Raw genomic sequence first — 16,067 nt, 5'->3', positions numbered from 1 at the left:
TAGTCTATACAGTATATAAAAGGGAAAGTGAGAGTGACAAAATTATATATAAAAATAAATATAATAAAAAAATTACAGTTAACGTAGTAAAATTTATATAACCTGTATTTTTGTTATAATATGTTAATATTATTATAATATTATATTTGCCATTTCTAAACCTGGTTACAGCCATTTACAAACAGACTTTAAGTCTGTAACATTTTCTGCAGACGTCGTCACTATGTAATTAATATTGATGAGGCAGTACTTCCTCCATGCTTTAGATGGCGGTAGTGGAGCTCAAGCAGCGCCTGTGAAGAAGAATGAAAGGCGGTACTGATGTGAGACGTGTGGGAAGAAAGTTGAAGAAGCGGAGGATAAATAAAGTACTGTAAGCAGACACATAAAAGAGAGCAGACTTTCTGTATTAATAGACTGAGTGTGTAAGTTGCGTCGGATTGTTAGTTTTGACCCTCTCGTAGCAGATCTCATCAGGATGCGCAGTCAAACAGACACTTGTCACTCTGTTCATGCTTCTAAACACTGCTGATGAAGCTCCTCTGATGAGACACAGTCATGAGTCTGGCGCTGCACGAGCTGCTGGTCTGCTGCCGAGGACTGGAGCATGAGAAAGCCACAGAGAGGAAGGTGTGTGACCGACATCACCTCCGCTTCAGCACTGCTGTCACTAAACATCAGAGCATTGCATTGAGAATATGGCTTTAAAATCAATTTCTGAACATGAACTGAGGAAGGAAGCAATATTGTAATTTGAATTTGAATGCTAAGAGGAAGATTTAAAATGTAATACATAATCAGTGTAAGAGATTAATAACACGCATGAATTTTTTTTTTCAAAAATTGTAGAATGCTGTATAGTATTTACAACACTTTGTTTATGAATGCTACAGCATACTGTAGTATTAACAAATACTATAGAATAACACAAGACGTGTCACTCGTATTGTTTTGAATGGGAGAAAGTGTAACGCACAATATGGCGGAATAAGTCCCGCCTTCTAAACAAGAGCCAATCGCCGACTGGTAAAGTCATCGCGTCACTTCAGCGGCCGTTAGAATCACCGGTTTCTATAGAAACAGTCAGACGCGCGCCTCCACAGAGACCTATGACAGAGACGCGCATTTAGGTCTGCGCATGCGCGTTAGCTTGATCCAGCCTGAAAAATAGTTTTTTTGTCATGATTCGAGCGTTTAGAAACTAAATTTATGAGCCGGTTGTTGTTAGATTTCAGTGGTGATTTCAAATATGAAATTTAATCGTAAGGTTGGCGAACAGTTTTTTTCAGAGATTGCATGATGCCCAGGATGCTCGAGAGGCGTTTCAAAGATGGCCGCCGAGTGAAATGACTTGTCTTAAAGGGACTTTGGTATTAACGATAGTGACTGATAAACTGTAATACATACTGTAGTATACTTTAGTTTTTACTACCACAACAGCTGTAGACTTACCACAACAAATTAATTTAAGTAGCACATCAAATTCTCGTATCGCACATCAGCAACCTACTGATAAATGAATTATTTTCTTCAGCTGAGACATTCAGATGTGCCCTGTCCACCATGATGGTTTTGAATGGCTTGAAATAAGATTGAAAATCACTTCAAAAAGGAAAATACTGTTAAGTGCAATATGTGCAGCGCAAATCTGTCGTATAGACTACATAAAATTATAATGAGAACATCTTAATTGTGTGTTTGGACATGGCTTTTAATGGTGAGACTTTTGTTTTTGTAATTATATAAAAAAATTATATAATTTTTTTTTATTTAGATTTATCGGCCAATATATCGGTAATCGGCTTTCAAATATCGGCCAATATCGGTTATCGTATTGGACAAAATTTTCCCTAGTATTTTATAAATTAATGTCATGACTAGACTGATGTTTTTGTTTCGTTTTTTTTTTTTCCAGAAAGAGGTGGATCGCTTCAGGAGATTCATCCGTTCACCAGACACGGTGGAGGAACTTGATCGTACGTCAGGATGCAAAGTCTCCAAAGGCTCCAAGCAGCTCACCTGGGATGCTGTTTTCCGGTCTGTTTCTGTTCATCTTTTTTTATTCTGTCCATCAGCTGAGAGTACACTCATAATGATTTTTCCTTACAGATTTTTACAAAAGTTTCTTCAAAAAGAGACAGAACTTCTACAGTCAGGAAAAGCCAATGTTTCCGCCACCACACATGCAAACCGGCAGAAAAAGATGCAGGAAATCAGCAGCCTGATGAAGTATTTCATCAGATGCGCCAACCAACGTAATGTCTGAGTTACTGATACTGTTCATGACAGTTCAAGAAAGTTTGCTCTGTATCCATAGTAGATATTTATGTGGTTTTTGTTTACAGAAAATCACTCTTCTGTCCTGCAGGTGGTCCAAAGTTAAAATGTGCTGAGCTGCTGTCTCATGTGGTGGAGGTTTTACAGAGTTCGTTCAGCTGTGCGGCATACGGTGAGGACTACAGCAGTATCCTGCTCAAGAACATCCTGTCTGTCCGTAAATACTGGTGTGAAATGAGCCAGCAGCAGTGGCACAGTGAGTGCAAGACCAGTGTGACATCTCTAGTTGTGTGTGTTTATTTATTTATGTGAATTCCCATTTTTGGGTGAACTTCCCTTTAACATTGTCCCTGAGGTTCTTGTATTGAACTATGAAACAGATAAATTAATTCTTGAACTAAAACTTTACAGACGATCGTCGCTGTCACTTTTGAGCATTATCCATACTTTCTGTTTTGTTAATAATGTTAATCATCTTTCCTGTTGTCGTTTTGTTTGTTGTGCAGGTCTGTTGGATCTGTACTGTGGGCTGTTCAATAAGGGATCAAAGTCAATCAACAGAGTCCAAGTGAGTCGCATCATCTACACGGTTGTTTGGGGCTGTTGTGTCCAAACGGAGGGGTTATCCCACAGTCTCTTTAAATTCTTCCTGAAGGCTCTGAGCAACACCAGGTATCGTTTAATGCTTATCACATGTTTTTTTTCTAATAAAAAAAAAAAGTATATGCTTAACTTGTGTTGTGATGTTCTTCCTCAGGGAGGAAAGACAGCCGATGGTTCTGGAGAACCTGGTATCTGCTGTGAACGTGTTTCTGCGCTCAGTGCTTCTGTCCTGCAGGAAGAGGGTGTGTGCTCTGGGGGAGGAGGTTCTGTCTGCTATGCTGTGTGTTTATACTCAGAAGAGACCCAGCTCGGTACTAAAAGAGGAGCTCGTGAAGTTTTTCCACCTCCAGCTTTGTGTTCATCACCCAAAAGGGGCAAAGACTTTAGAGACAGGTAATGATACAACAGTCATTTAAAATGCACTGCATTTTAACTATACACAAATGAACCTCATTGGTTCTTGCTGAAGTTCAAACGTGCTGCATGTTCAGAAGATGAATTAAAGTCTTACGGGTTTGGAACCACATTAGAGTGAGTTAATAATGACATAATTTGGGTGAACTATCCCTTTAAAAGGGCCATGAAAAGGAGGAATCAAAATGTTCTTGATATTTACACATTAGAGGTTACTCTACAATAAAAACATACTGAAAGTTTCAGAACTCATTCCCCAGTTTAAAATATGAATTATTCTTTTCTACCCTTCTGAAACCCTGTAACATGCTTTATTGTTGTATGTAATCAAGTACGTGTGTTCTGACCAAATCATGTCTGTCCATCAATCATAGGAGCGATACTGAAAGATGTGGAGTAACACCATCAAACTCAAACATGGTTCTGTGAGTGGATGTAAAGAAACTGCACCTCCAAAAACTTTGCATAGCCTTCAAAATGCATGGCTGAAGTTTATTTTTAATGCCGTGCCTGAGCGACGGAAAGATTTTTATTATTTTTATTTGTTCGTCACATTTCCCAACGGACTGCTTTGTGAGTTATTCTCAACATGCTGCCGTTTTTTAAAATATCTTTTATTAAAAGATACGGCAGTGCCACGCATTTTGTCCTCGGAGGCAATGCAGGTTCATTTTATTTTTAATCTCATGTGTCGTGTCTACACTGGACACCAAAGCAAACGTTCCAGATTCATTTGTCAATTTCTACAAAAAACATTTCCAATAAATGCTGAATAAATATTCATCAAAAAACTCCTGACAAAATGTATCACACTTTCCAGCAAAAATATTAAGCAGCACAGCTGTTTTTAACATTGATAATAATATAAAAATATAGCTGCAAGCAGCTATTATGGGGCCAAGCACAAAAATGGCACAAGAAGCCAGCCAACACGACTGGGAGCATCAGACCAACTACATTTGTGAGCAATTAAAGACCTATTAAGATCATTTTAGGCAAAAGAACTAAAAAATTATCAAAAATGAGGATTTACTGGTTCATCACTTTAGACCAATAGGTAGCGCTGTGTCCAAATTGTTGTGGTATGGTCAGACTGAGGTGACAATGACACTTGCAAAGTTTGGTGTCAATATGTCAAAGCATTGTAGAGATACAGCTTCAAGAGTGGGTTTTGCATCATGCCTCAAATTCGTTGCTCCGGTATATGAAAACGATTTGACGCATCGACTTGAAATCCATAACTTTTTGTCGGCATGGTCTGAAGATGATACGATTCAATTTTGGTGAAAATTGGAGCAACGGTCTAGGAGGAGTTAGAAAAAGTATGTTTTTAAAGAAAAACAATACAGCGGAAAGGAAGTTCAGCCGACTATGGCAAATTTGAAATCTGTGTTCTCGGCATGACCCAAGGAATCTACTGAGACCAGTTTCATTACAATCAGTTAATATAGTCAAACGTTATTAGAATTTTTTTGTAAATTTTGTTGTAGGTGTTATAGGTGGCGCTGGTCCGAAACTTCTCAGGCTCCTTCAGGGCATTGTGCTGATGACCCATACTGAGTTTCGTAAAGATACGCTAATGCGTTCGTAAAATACAGCATTTTAGCACAAAATTCAAAATGGCCGACGGCCAAAATGTCCGATATGGGAAAATTGGTTATCATTCGACTTGGCATGATGCCCCGAATCCAACGAGACCAAATTTAAACCCATCAGAAATTAGAAGCAAAAACAGGCAATTTTCATATCTCCGCACCAGTAGGTGGTGCTGCGCCAAAACAATGCATGTTGCCTCAGGTCATACTTGTGATGACATGTACCAAGTTTGGTCTGAATACGATAAAGCGTTGCAGAGATACAGCCTTATGTCTATTTTTGCAAGCGCTATGTAAAATTCGTTCGTGTGTTTTTCGAAAACGGTTTGAGGAATCGACTTGAATTCCATAACTTTTTGTCGGCATGGTCTGAAGATGATCTGGTTCAATTTTCCTGAAAAGGAAAGGAGGAGTTAAAAATTATGTTTTTCAGAAAATTCAAAATGGCGGAAACATTTTCATGACGGAAAATGAGAAGAGCGGAAGAAGAATAATAAGAACGCCAACGGATACAATAGGTGCCTACACACCTTCGTTGCTTGGCCCCTAAATATGTTTCTTGAGCACCAAATCAGCACATTAGAATGATTTTTAAAGGATCACTGACACTCAAGACAGGAGTAATTCAGCTTTGCCATCATATGAATAAATTACGCTATATTAAAATTGAAAAAAAAGTTCTTTTAAGTAATAATATTTCACAATATTACTGTTGTATTGCATTCTTATCAAATGAATGCAGCTTTGGCAAGCATAAGAAACTTATTTCAAAAACATAAAATAAGTATCGACCCCAAACTTTTGATCAGTATATATATTTGAGAAGTCTTAAAAATGACACTTTGCTGGCACAGGTGCCCATGCGGAAGACTGGGTCAGATGGCAGGGTCAGCTCCACGACCTCTATGATGCCCTCGTCAGTGAGATCAGTCAGATCGGCAGCAGAGGGAAATATGCCACTGGCTCTCGTCATATTGCTGTGAAAGAAAATCTCATTGAACTGACAGCTGACGTCTGCCACCAGGTGATTCTTGGATGTTTTAATGCTGTTGCTGCTCAGTTACCATTATTCCCCTTGTTAATATAAATTAGGTACCTTGAAGTACTATGTAAATACATACCATGGTATATGAATGTGTTCGAGGTCCATAGTATTACCATCATCACTGTACTGTGGTACGCACCAGTGCTTTTTCATAATTACAAAGCACATGATCAGTGTGGTCTTGTGCTTGATCAAATTCTGATTTGTTGATTTCTAATTGCATACAGTGTTCATGAATGTTTCTCTAGTTGTTCAGTCGAAGCATTCACGTTCAGGAAGTGACATCATCAGTCTGTCGGGATACTCAGCGGGACAGTCCTCAGAGCTGCAAACGCAGGCGCATCGAGCAACCGCTGACAAATTGGGAGGTGATACGATCCAAACTTCAGCCCCAACACAGCGACTTCGACATTATACCCTGGTAAAGTTTTATTTGAAAATTAAAGCACAAATAATCCTTCATTTAAATCCTTTCAGCATCGATTTTTTTTAAAAATTATTTTTATTTATTTATATAATTTTTATTTGTTTCAATACATTTTATTACATTTTTGCATCCGCATTGCATCAGTATTTTATTCAGATGTCCAAATATTAAATTCCAAACTTCATATTAAATTAAAAGAAAAGAAAAGTTGATTTAATAATAATAATTTTATCAAAGTTTCAAGCTTTTATTCATAAAATGTAAAATGTTCAAGTACAGTATCTAAAACGGTTGTCACGGTATGAAAATTTCAGTAGTTGGTACTCGAGCTGCATGATTAATTGTTAAGAGATCGCGATCTGGATTCAAACACCCACACAATTTTATTCCTAAATGACTATGATTCAGCTCTGTTTATTAAACCTCCGAGTATGATCACAGCAAACATTCAGATCTGTGTTCGTGCTGCCGCTGAGCCACGGAGAGCAGTTTTTAATGTATAGATATCTTTTCAACCACAAAGTATCATTATTTCTGTTACAATAATTCAAATGATCACAGAAGTACTGGGATAATAGTTTAAAGTTTGGATATAAACACTGATGTCAACTTTAGCAATCAAAATGGAGTAAATCGCCTTTTGAAAGTAACTTGACGCTTCAAATAAAGATTGTATCAATTACATTATTACACCAATAGGTGGCGACAAGTGACTGTTAAAAATGTATTTGTCATTGAATCATTCATCATTCATTAAAAAACTCTGATTCATCCAGATGTGATACAAGTGAAGTCTATGAGTGAGTCATTGAATCATTCATTCAAATGGACTTTTAAAAAAAATTAATTTATTCAAATTAATGAAAAATTAAAAACACACCGTAAATAGAAACCATTGATTTAGAGAGCACTCAAACAAACACAACTGCAGCTTCTATCAGTGGCTAGCAAATATAATCAGTACTGCAGAAATGCTGGTACTGTCACATTTTTTAGTACTGACTGGTACCGGTAGCACTGGTATGTTTGACAACCCTAGTATCTTAAGATTGTTTGTTTGCAGTGTAGTAACTCTTTATTTCCATCAACAGGTTACAGGTCACAGCTGCTCTGATATCCAAATACCCCTCCATCCTGCCAGCAGATGATCTTGTGCCTCTGCTGGGGCTGCTCTGCCAGCTTCAGGGTGAACAGCAGCGTCGGGGCGAGAGGGGGCCGTACGTCCTGCGCTGCCTGAGGGAGGTGGCACTCTGCCATGCCAAGAGCTCAGCGAACTCCTCGGCTCACGCAGCTGAGCTGGGCCGTCTGTGGGCCAGAGTTTGGGCTCTGGCTCTGCGTGGAGTCAGCTCAGCCCAGACCGGCAGTCTGTGTCTGGAACTGCTGCGCACAATAGTGCAAGAATCTCTGGTGCCTGTGGATCGAGAGTTCTGGAAGGTCTTCTCTGCTGCTGTTTGCAAGCCCTCTCTGTGAGTTTCTTTGCAGTTTGAGTGTAAAAATATTGGAGTTCCTCATTCAAGGGATTTTCAAAGTTAAACGCAACAATCTTTTATGCAGAAAATAATTTGCACTCATCTCATCTCTCAAGTTATAAAAAAAAAATAATTTACAGTAATTAATATATATATATATAAAACTTCTTTGGCAGAGTAATTTTTTATGTTTATTGTTATATGTTTATTATTAATTTTTATGTTTATCATTACATTGAGTTTTCTCTATAACAAATAAATTAATAAAAACACCAGGTTTTTGATCCTAAATTATATTCCATATGAAAAATGTTCACTTCTTATTTTTTTCTCTTTAGGGATGGTGCCCTGAGCTTGGCCCAGGCCTTGTTGAAGTGCTCCGTCCCTAAAAATGTTCACAGTCACGACGTCATCAGTGGCGTGCTGATGGAGACGGGTGGAGAGCCGCCCACTCTGAGAGACTCCATCATCAGCTGGCTGGTCATGAACGAACACAGTGAGGAGACGGAGGAGAACTGCAGACCTCACCTCATTATCACCAGGTCTGGTATCTCTGGCGAGATTTGCATGGGAAAGCACCACTCTGGTTTTCTTCAGAAATATGGTTTAGTGATTAGTAGTTTTATTCAATTTCTCTAATTCTAGTTGGAAGGCACTAGTGGTGCAGAAAGGTCACATTTCACCTTTGAAGTTCAACTGAAGTTGCAACCGATGTAAACGGTAGCATTGTGAATAATACTTTTTGTCTTTGTAGGGATTTTCCATTGAACCTCATTCCTAGAATTCTGGTGTCTTTGACGCTGAAGGACAGCAGGGCAGGACTAACGTTTCTGATGGGCAGCCTGAAGCCAGAGAGGTGAGTGTGGGCCAACAAAAGTGGCTATTAGTGTTGCACGATATACCGGTACTAGAAAGGTATCGCGATACCCGGCACATTGAGTGCGTGTTTATTCCTCTCAAATGCACAGCGGCTTTTATAGTGACGAAACGAGAGGTATGTTGGCAAATACAGGTGCAGACCGTCCACAAATTGTTGAGAAAGCAGATGCACGAAGCGGAATATGGCATTATTTTGCTTACATTGCCGACAGTCAGGGCAAGCCCACGGACACCACAAAGCCCATCTGCAAAAGATGTTACAAAATAACGCAAGCGAAGGGAGTCAAAAGCATCTTGCCGTCAAATATCCCGATTTGTACAAAGAATTTATAGAGACAGGTTAGTGAATGTGATACCATTAAATTAGTTATTAAATTATTATACCATTAAATGAGTGTTATTTATTTATTTTACTTGTGCAAGCAGAACTCCGCAAAGAGGTGTATTATTGAGTCTAAGTTTAATAAGTGATATCTGGTTGCAAAAATAAAATTAATTTAAAAATACATAAATATGTGAAGGGTATATACAGTTATTTTAAACCAATTTCTGTGTTAATAACATTGCTTTAAATATTTACAGTAATATAATTTTTATAATAATCTTACTGTCAAAAACACCTAAATGTATAAAAAAAAAGCATAACAGCAAATAATTTACAATTTTATTGAGCATGAAAATAATAAACATAAAAAAATTTATTAAATGTAACTAACTTCACAGCAATGAAGCTCAAATCCAGAAGTATCAGCTGCACACTGGTGAAGAAAGAAATTCTGTTATGTGTTATTTATTTACTTTTCCTTTAGGTTTTTGCCGTAGTATCGTTTAAGTATCGGTATCATGATATTTAAGTTGGGTATTGTATCGAAGTCAAACTTTTGGTATCGTGACAACACTAGTGGCTATAACATACTAGTCTCTTACTATTGTTGTAGTGTGATTTGTATGCATAGAGTACTCTGGATGACCAACTACATTTGCCAATATTATTATTATTATTATTATTACAATTTATTTTATTTTTTTTGGTAACACTTTACAATATGGTCTCATTTGTTAACTCAAGTTAATGTATTAACTGACATGAAATAACCATGAGCAAAAATTTTTTTTTAAAGTATTTATTAATCTTTACACAAATGCAGTAATTCATTGTTTGTTCATGTTAGTTCACAGTGCATTTAACGTTAACAAAAACAGCATTTGATTTTTTTTTTTTTTTTTTTTTTTTTTTTTTTTATTGAAGGAGTAAAACAACATACATTAATACAATCCAAGATACAATTTACTTCCTTCTATTTTAAATATAACAACACCACCCCCTCTCCACCCACCCAAACCTATCCCTTCCCTAGACAGCTTAGCTACAACAAAACCGCATAATGTCTGACATCTTTTCAAGGCATAGACCCATGCATACCACTACATAGTGATGATAATATTATTATTACAATAATAGTATTGCAGTGTGAATAGATAAAAGAAGATATAATAATAGTTATTATTATTTTTAGCCATTCTGTGAGACAAATTACACTGAGGACAAAACATCAAATACAGCACCACCAAAAAAAAAAAAAAAAAAAAAAAAGGTAAAGAGAAAGATACATATATGGAGAGTAAAAAAAATTAACAACTGGGTAATTCTTTCAAATTTTTAAAATATGACAAAATGGGTTCCCATTTTGAGTAAAACATGTCCACCGATCCCCCTTAATGTAAATTTTATCTTCTCTAATTTTAAAAAGGACATAACATCTTCTAGCCAATCTGTCACAGAAGGAGGAGGGTAGGGGATTTCCAACATAACAAAATTCTTCTGCGGGCCAATAAAGAGGTGTAAGCAATAATGTCCCTCTGGGATGCAGTTAAAGAAATTATCATAGTGTCACTGGGGGCTCCAAAAATACCTATTGAAGGACAAGGCTGCAATATCACCCCAAGGGCATCACTGATAGTTTTAAACACCAATGCCCAATAATTATTTAGAGAGGAGCAAGACCAAAACGAATGCGTCAGACTGGCTGGGGCAAAGGAGCACTTATCACAGGCTGCATCTACTCCAGGATATATTCCAGCTAACCATGCCTTGCTCAGGTGAACCCTGTGCAGCACTTTGAATTGTATGAGCCCTAACCTAACAGAAGATGATGATGAGTGGACCTTTTTAAGCGCCTCCCTCCATAAAGTCTCAGATAGCTCAATGCCCAATTCATCTTCCCATCTGGATTTAATTTTATCCAGATTGTACTCTCTCAAAGACATGAGCTGGGAGTATAAAAGTGAAATCAATCCTTTATTATAAAAATTGAGAGTAAGATTATCTAAAGGTGAGGTAGGAGGAAGGTCAGGGAAGGATGGGAATTTGTTTTTAACAAAATTGCGAATCTGAAGATATCTAAAAAAGTGGTTTTGTGGGAGATCATACAATCTGCAGAGGTTCTCAAAACTGTTGAATAAACCTTCAGTATATAAATCTTTGATGCATTTCAACCGGAAACTACCCATTGTCTAAATGATGAGTCCAGTGTAGATGGAGGGAATAAATGATTTTTGTAAATAGGACCCAAAACCGATGCAGATGTAAATTTATAGTGACAACGAAACTGATTAAAGATCTTGAGAGTAGAAAGTACAATAGGATTGGATGTGAATAGAGAAGCTTTCAAAGGCAAGGAAGAATACACTAAAGCAGGGAGAGAAGAAGAGTGACATGTATGTGCTTCAATTAAACACCAATTTGTTTCTGGGCAATGAAGCCAAAATAATATCTTCTGAATATTTGATGCCCAGTAATAATGAGTAAAACTTGGAAGACCTAAACCACCAACATCGCGTGTCCTTTGAAGAACATGTTTGTTAACCCTGGGGATCTTATTTTCCCAAATGAAAGAGGATATGGATTGGTTGATTAAATGGAAAAAGATTTGGGCAAAAAAACTGGTAGGGACTGAAACAAATAAAGGAACTTGGGAAGAATTGTCATTTTCACTGAATGTATTCTTCCAGCTAAAGTAAGGGGAAGACTATGCCACCTTTCCAACTCTGCCTTTACTTCTTTTAACTGAGCTTTATAATTGGCTTCAAACAAAGAGGAAAAGGAGCGCGTCATATGAATTCCAAGGTATTTAAACCCATCAAGAGAAAAACGGAAGGGTAATGATTCTTGTTGAATTTGTAAGGCCAAATTATTAATGGGGAAACATTCACTTTTTTGGAAATTTAATTTATATCCAGAAAAGTTACCAAACCGACCTAATAATGATATAATTAGAGGACAACTAGATATGGGGTCACTGATGTAAAGCAAAAGGTCATCGGCGTATAAAGACACACGATGTTCAATACCCTCGCTTAATTCCTTTGAATGCTGTTGATGTTTTCAGAGCTATTGAAAGAGGCTCAATTACAATGGCAAAAAGGAGTGGGGACAGTGGGCATCCTTGACGAGTCCCACGCGTTAATGGAAAAAAGTCTGATCGGGAATAATTGGTCCGAATGGAAGCTGAAGGGGACTTATATATTAATTTAACCCAAGACATAAAAATATTACCAAAACCAAACTTTTTTAAGACCGCAAATAAATATGGCCATTCAATTCGATCAAACGCCTTCTCCGCATCCAAGGAAATAACTACCTCTGGGTGCGGAGAAGGATCAGAAAGATACATTATGTTATGCAAGTCTACGAATATTAGAAAAGGATTGGCGACCTTTAATAAATCCCGTTTGATCGTCTGAAATTATTGAAGGAAGGACACGTTCTAAACGAAATGCTAACACTTTAGCTAATATTTTAATGTCAGTATTTAAAAGAGATATGGGGCGATATGATTCACACTGGGTGGGATCTTTATCTTTTTTAAGGAGGAGTGAAATGGATGCTTGCGAAAAGTTGGAGGCAAAGAGCCTGCCTCCAATGATTCCTTGAAAACATGCAGAAGAATTGGTGCAAGTTTCTCCCTAAATTTCTTATAAAAATCTATAGGGTACCCATCAAGGCCCGGAGACTTCCCACTCTTCATTGCCATAATGGCCCTACTGATTTCCTCAATCTCAAGGTCATGCTCTAAATCTTCCATCTTATCTGATTGCAGGGTGGGAGTATCTAAATTATCTAAGAAATTTTCCATATCTGTTGGATCTGAAGGGAATTCAGAAGTATATAATGAGGAGTAAAAGGTTTTAAAAGTTTTGTTAATTTCTTCTAGGTTGCTAGTTAAAGTTTGATTAGAGTCCTTTATCTGGGAAATAAGACGGGAAGCAGCCTGACGTTTCAACTGGTGAGCCAAGAGCCGGCTTGATTTGTCTCCATACTCATAGTAAAGACCACGTGTCCTCATTATTAATTGCTCTGCATGAGTAGTGGATAAAAAATTAAACTTTGTCTGCAATTCCACTCTTTTTTTACGTAATTCAGCTGTAGGTGATTCAGAATATCGTCTGTCTAAATCTAATATGGATTGTGAGAGTGCTTGCAGTTCCTTCTTACGTTCTTTATTAGCATACGATGTATAAGATACTATTTGGCCCCTCAAGTAAGCTTTCAAAGTCTCCCAAAGTAAGGAATAAGACACTGTATCCGTTTTATTGAATTCAGAAACGTGTCTATATTAGTTGAGACAAAGTTACAGAATTTATCGTTAGATAGTAGTAATGAATTAAATGACCAGAGAGGCGTTCCCTGATGTTTGAAGGGAAATGCAGGTCCAGCACAACAGGTGCATGATCGGAAACAACTATAGCCGAGTAGTCAACTTTCTTAACCATTGATATAAACAAGTTGTCTATAAAAAAATAGTCTAATCTAGAAAAGGAGTGATGGACATGGGAATAAAAGGAGAATTGCCTTGTCATTGGGTTTAAGAATCTCCAAGGATCCACACAGCCGTTCTGTTGCATAAATAGAGAAAAAAGCCTTTGCCATATCAGAAACATTGCTACTAGAGCTGGACCTGTCAAGCTGAGGATCGAAAACACAATTAAAATCTCCAGCAAATAACAAATGATGTGTATTAAGCTTGGGAATTAATGATAGGAGACTATTTGCAAACTGAACATCATCCCAATTGGGAGCATAAACGTTAACTAAAACCACTGGGACTTGAAAGAAAGATCCAGAGACAATAACGTAACGACCATTAGGGTCACAGATTGTGTCAGAAGGTATAAATTGTACTCTCTTATTAATTAAAATTGCCACACCTCTTGATCTACTGTTAAATTTGGAATGAAAAATTTGACTAACCCATATCTTGCGAATTCTATTGTGATCCTCTGGTCTTAAATGTGTTTCCTGTAAAAATAATATATCTGGTTTGAAAGATTTAAGATGGGAGAAAACTTTAGCTCTTTTAACAGGACCGTTTAATCCCCTGACATTCCATGTCATCAGCCTCACAGGATGACCTCCATTATCATCACCTATATTACCTGAGTGATGTAAAAATTAGAAGCATGCAAGGGTTCTAAACTGAAACAAATTTTAACCATAAATGACAAAAAAAGAGATACCAGACCTAGAAACCAGAGGTAAACAATGCTGCCAGCCGCCCTTCCCACCCCCCAAACGAAACAGGAAAAGAACAGTATAATACCTAGATCTAATTCCCCAGCTGAGGATGATCGCAGATAAACAAAGATTAATGAAAAGACTTCCAAAGTATGCAAACTAACAACAAATGGAGTCATATACAATGTGGATGTAGCCCCTTCTAAAAGAAGTTCAGAAACAAAAATTGTCAACTTTTGAGTACATTATCCGGCTTTGAATAATAATAATAAAAATAAAAGCCAAAATGGAGTGTACAATTATTTCCATAAGTCCAGTTCAGCCTCGGGTTTTACACATACGATATAAAACCAACAGTTTTCTAATTCTTACCCGAGGAAACGAAAGCAACGTCTTTGCACATTATTCTTCACCCCAGTGAGTACGGTAGAACTCATTGGCTTCCTCTGGCGTGCCAAAGAGGTGTGTTTTCCCATCATGAGTAATACGGAGCCTTGCAGGGTACAAGAGACCAAATCGGACTCCCTTCTCGTAGAGCCGAGACTTAACATCTTTAAACGCCGCTCGCTTTTTCCCTAGTTCAGCGCTGAAATCCTCGTGGAAAAACACTCTGTGTCCACGAAAGAGCAGCTCCCGCTGTTGCCTGCTGAATCGGAGGATGCGATGCTTATCCTGGAAAAAGTGGAAAAGAACCAGAAACACTCTGGGTTTGGTCTGCTTGGCCCTTGTATCGTTAGTTGGATTGGGTCCGACTCGATGTGCACGAGAAAGAACAAGAGGACTCGTAAAAAAGTCCTTCCCCAGCACTTCCTCAAAAAACTCAGTCATAAATTTAATCGGGTCTGACCCTTCCAGCCTTTCAGGGATGCCCACCACTCTCATGTTAGATCTCCGTGAGCGATTCTCGAGATCGTCCAGCTTTTCCTTCAGGAACAGGTTCTCTTTCCGTAGCGCAACCATTGAAACCTCGACATTCGCCAGCCTGTCACTGTAATCATTTAGCCCGTCTTCAACCTCGCGAAGTCGTTCGTCATGAGCTTCGTAATATGATTTAACTTGTTCCAATGTCGCGTTCACAGGTGACAGTGCGCCAGCCAGCTCTGTTTTTAAAAGTGAGTGAACTACTTGCGTCATGTCAGAAAGGAGCGCTGACCGGAGTTTTTCGAGATCTTCAGGTAAAGCCGTTAGGCCCTCAGGCGGTGGTGCCATTTCGTCGGTCTTACTCAGAAGGAGCTTCGTCTCTGTCGACAGTTTTATTCCGAATTTGCTTTCTACTCGCCATTTTTGTTCCTCCTAGATTTCACGTAATATCAGCTGCCAGATAATAGACTGTAATGGACTAATATCGAAAGAATAACGACCAAATGAACGAAAGAGGTCGGGAGCTACGCTCGTGTGCGCCTACTCACGCCATGCTTAACCCGGAAGTCCCCAGCATTTGATTTTTAATAATGTATTAGTAAATGTCGAAATTTAAAATTAATTTAGATTAATACATACGGTAGAAGTATTGTTCATTCTCAGTTCATGTTAACCAAAGTAGGTAACTAATGTTAACTAATGAAACCTTGTTGTAAAGTGTTACTTTTTTTGGTGTATAACAAGAACACACTGCTGTATCCTTCATTAGCTGTTTCCATCCAGTTGCACATTTAACTTATGTGAAAAATTGGAATATTGCATAAAACATTTTCGTGTTTTTTCCCATGTGTTCAAGAGAACAAAATCATCACTTCCTGCCTTGGAAAATAGGGAACAATATCTGTAATAAAAATGAAAGTAGCTGCAATCTGGGAAAAAACTGTTACACGAAACACACAGTAAATGCTGTCATGTTATCTTG

The 16,067-nt window shown here is 37.9% G+C and overlaps 1 protein-coding gene across 6 annotated transcripts in view; it reads left to right on the top strand.

Moving 5' to 3' along the window:
* Positions 1-295: 295 nt before the first annotated feature.
* The window catches only part of atm (ATM serine/threonine kinase), a 69,205-nt gene continuing 53,433 nt past the window's right edge, over positions 296-16,067 (top strand). For 3 of the 6 annotated variants that reach the window (XR_010892144.1, XM_067364998.1, XM_067364997.1), the window contains exons 1-11: positions 320-630; positions 1,916-2,037; positions 2,110-2,255; positions 2,369-2,533; positions 2,784-2,949; positions 3,035-3,273; positions 5,744-5,913; positions 6,183-6,355; positions 7,453-7,827; positions 8,169-8,372; positions 8,585-8,686. Coding sequence is in view for 5 of the 6 variants with exons in the window: in XM_067364998.1 (XP_067221099.1) it covers positions 559-630; positions 1,916-2,037; positions 2,110-2,255; positions 2,369-2,533; positions 2,784-2,949; positions 3,035-3,273; positions 5,744-5,913; positions 6,183-6,355; positions 7,453-7,827; positions 8,169-8,372; positions 8,585-8,686 (1,934 nt within the window). In the remaining variant the exon portion in view is untranslated. Of the gene's footprint in view, positions 631-1,915; positions 2,038-2,109; positions 2,256-2,368; positions 2,534-2,783; positions 2,950-3,034; positions 3,274-3,668; positions 3,720-5,743; positions 5,914-6,161; positions 6,356-7,452; positions 7,828-8,168; positions 8,373-8,584; positions 8,687-16,067 lie in introns of those variants that run through there. The other 3 variants (XM_067364996.1, XM_067364999.1, XM_067365000.1) reach the window with 3 other exon arrangements.

Source organism: Chanodichthys erythropterus, chromosome 17 (assembly GCF_024489055.1).
Source record: "Chanodichthys erythropterus isolate Z2021 chromosome 17, ASM2448905v1, whole genome shotgun sequence".
Taxonomy (NCBI): Eukaryota; Metazoa; Chordata; class Actinopteri; order Cypriniformes; family Xenocyprididae; genus Chanodichthys; species Chanodichthys erythropterus.
This window is presented reverse-complemented; position numbering and strand designations above follow the sequence as displayed.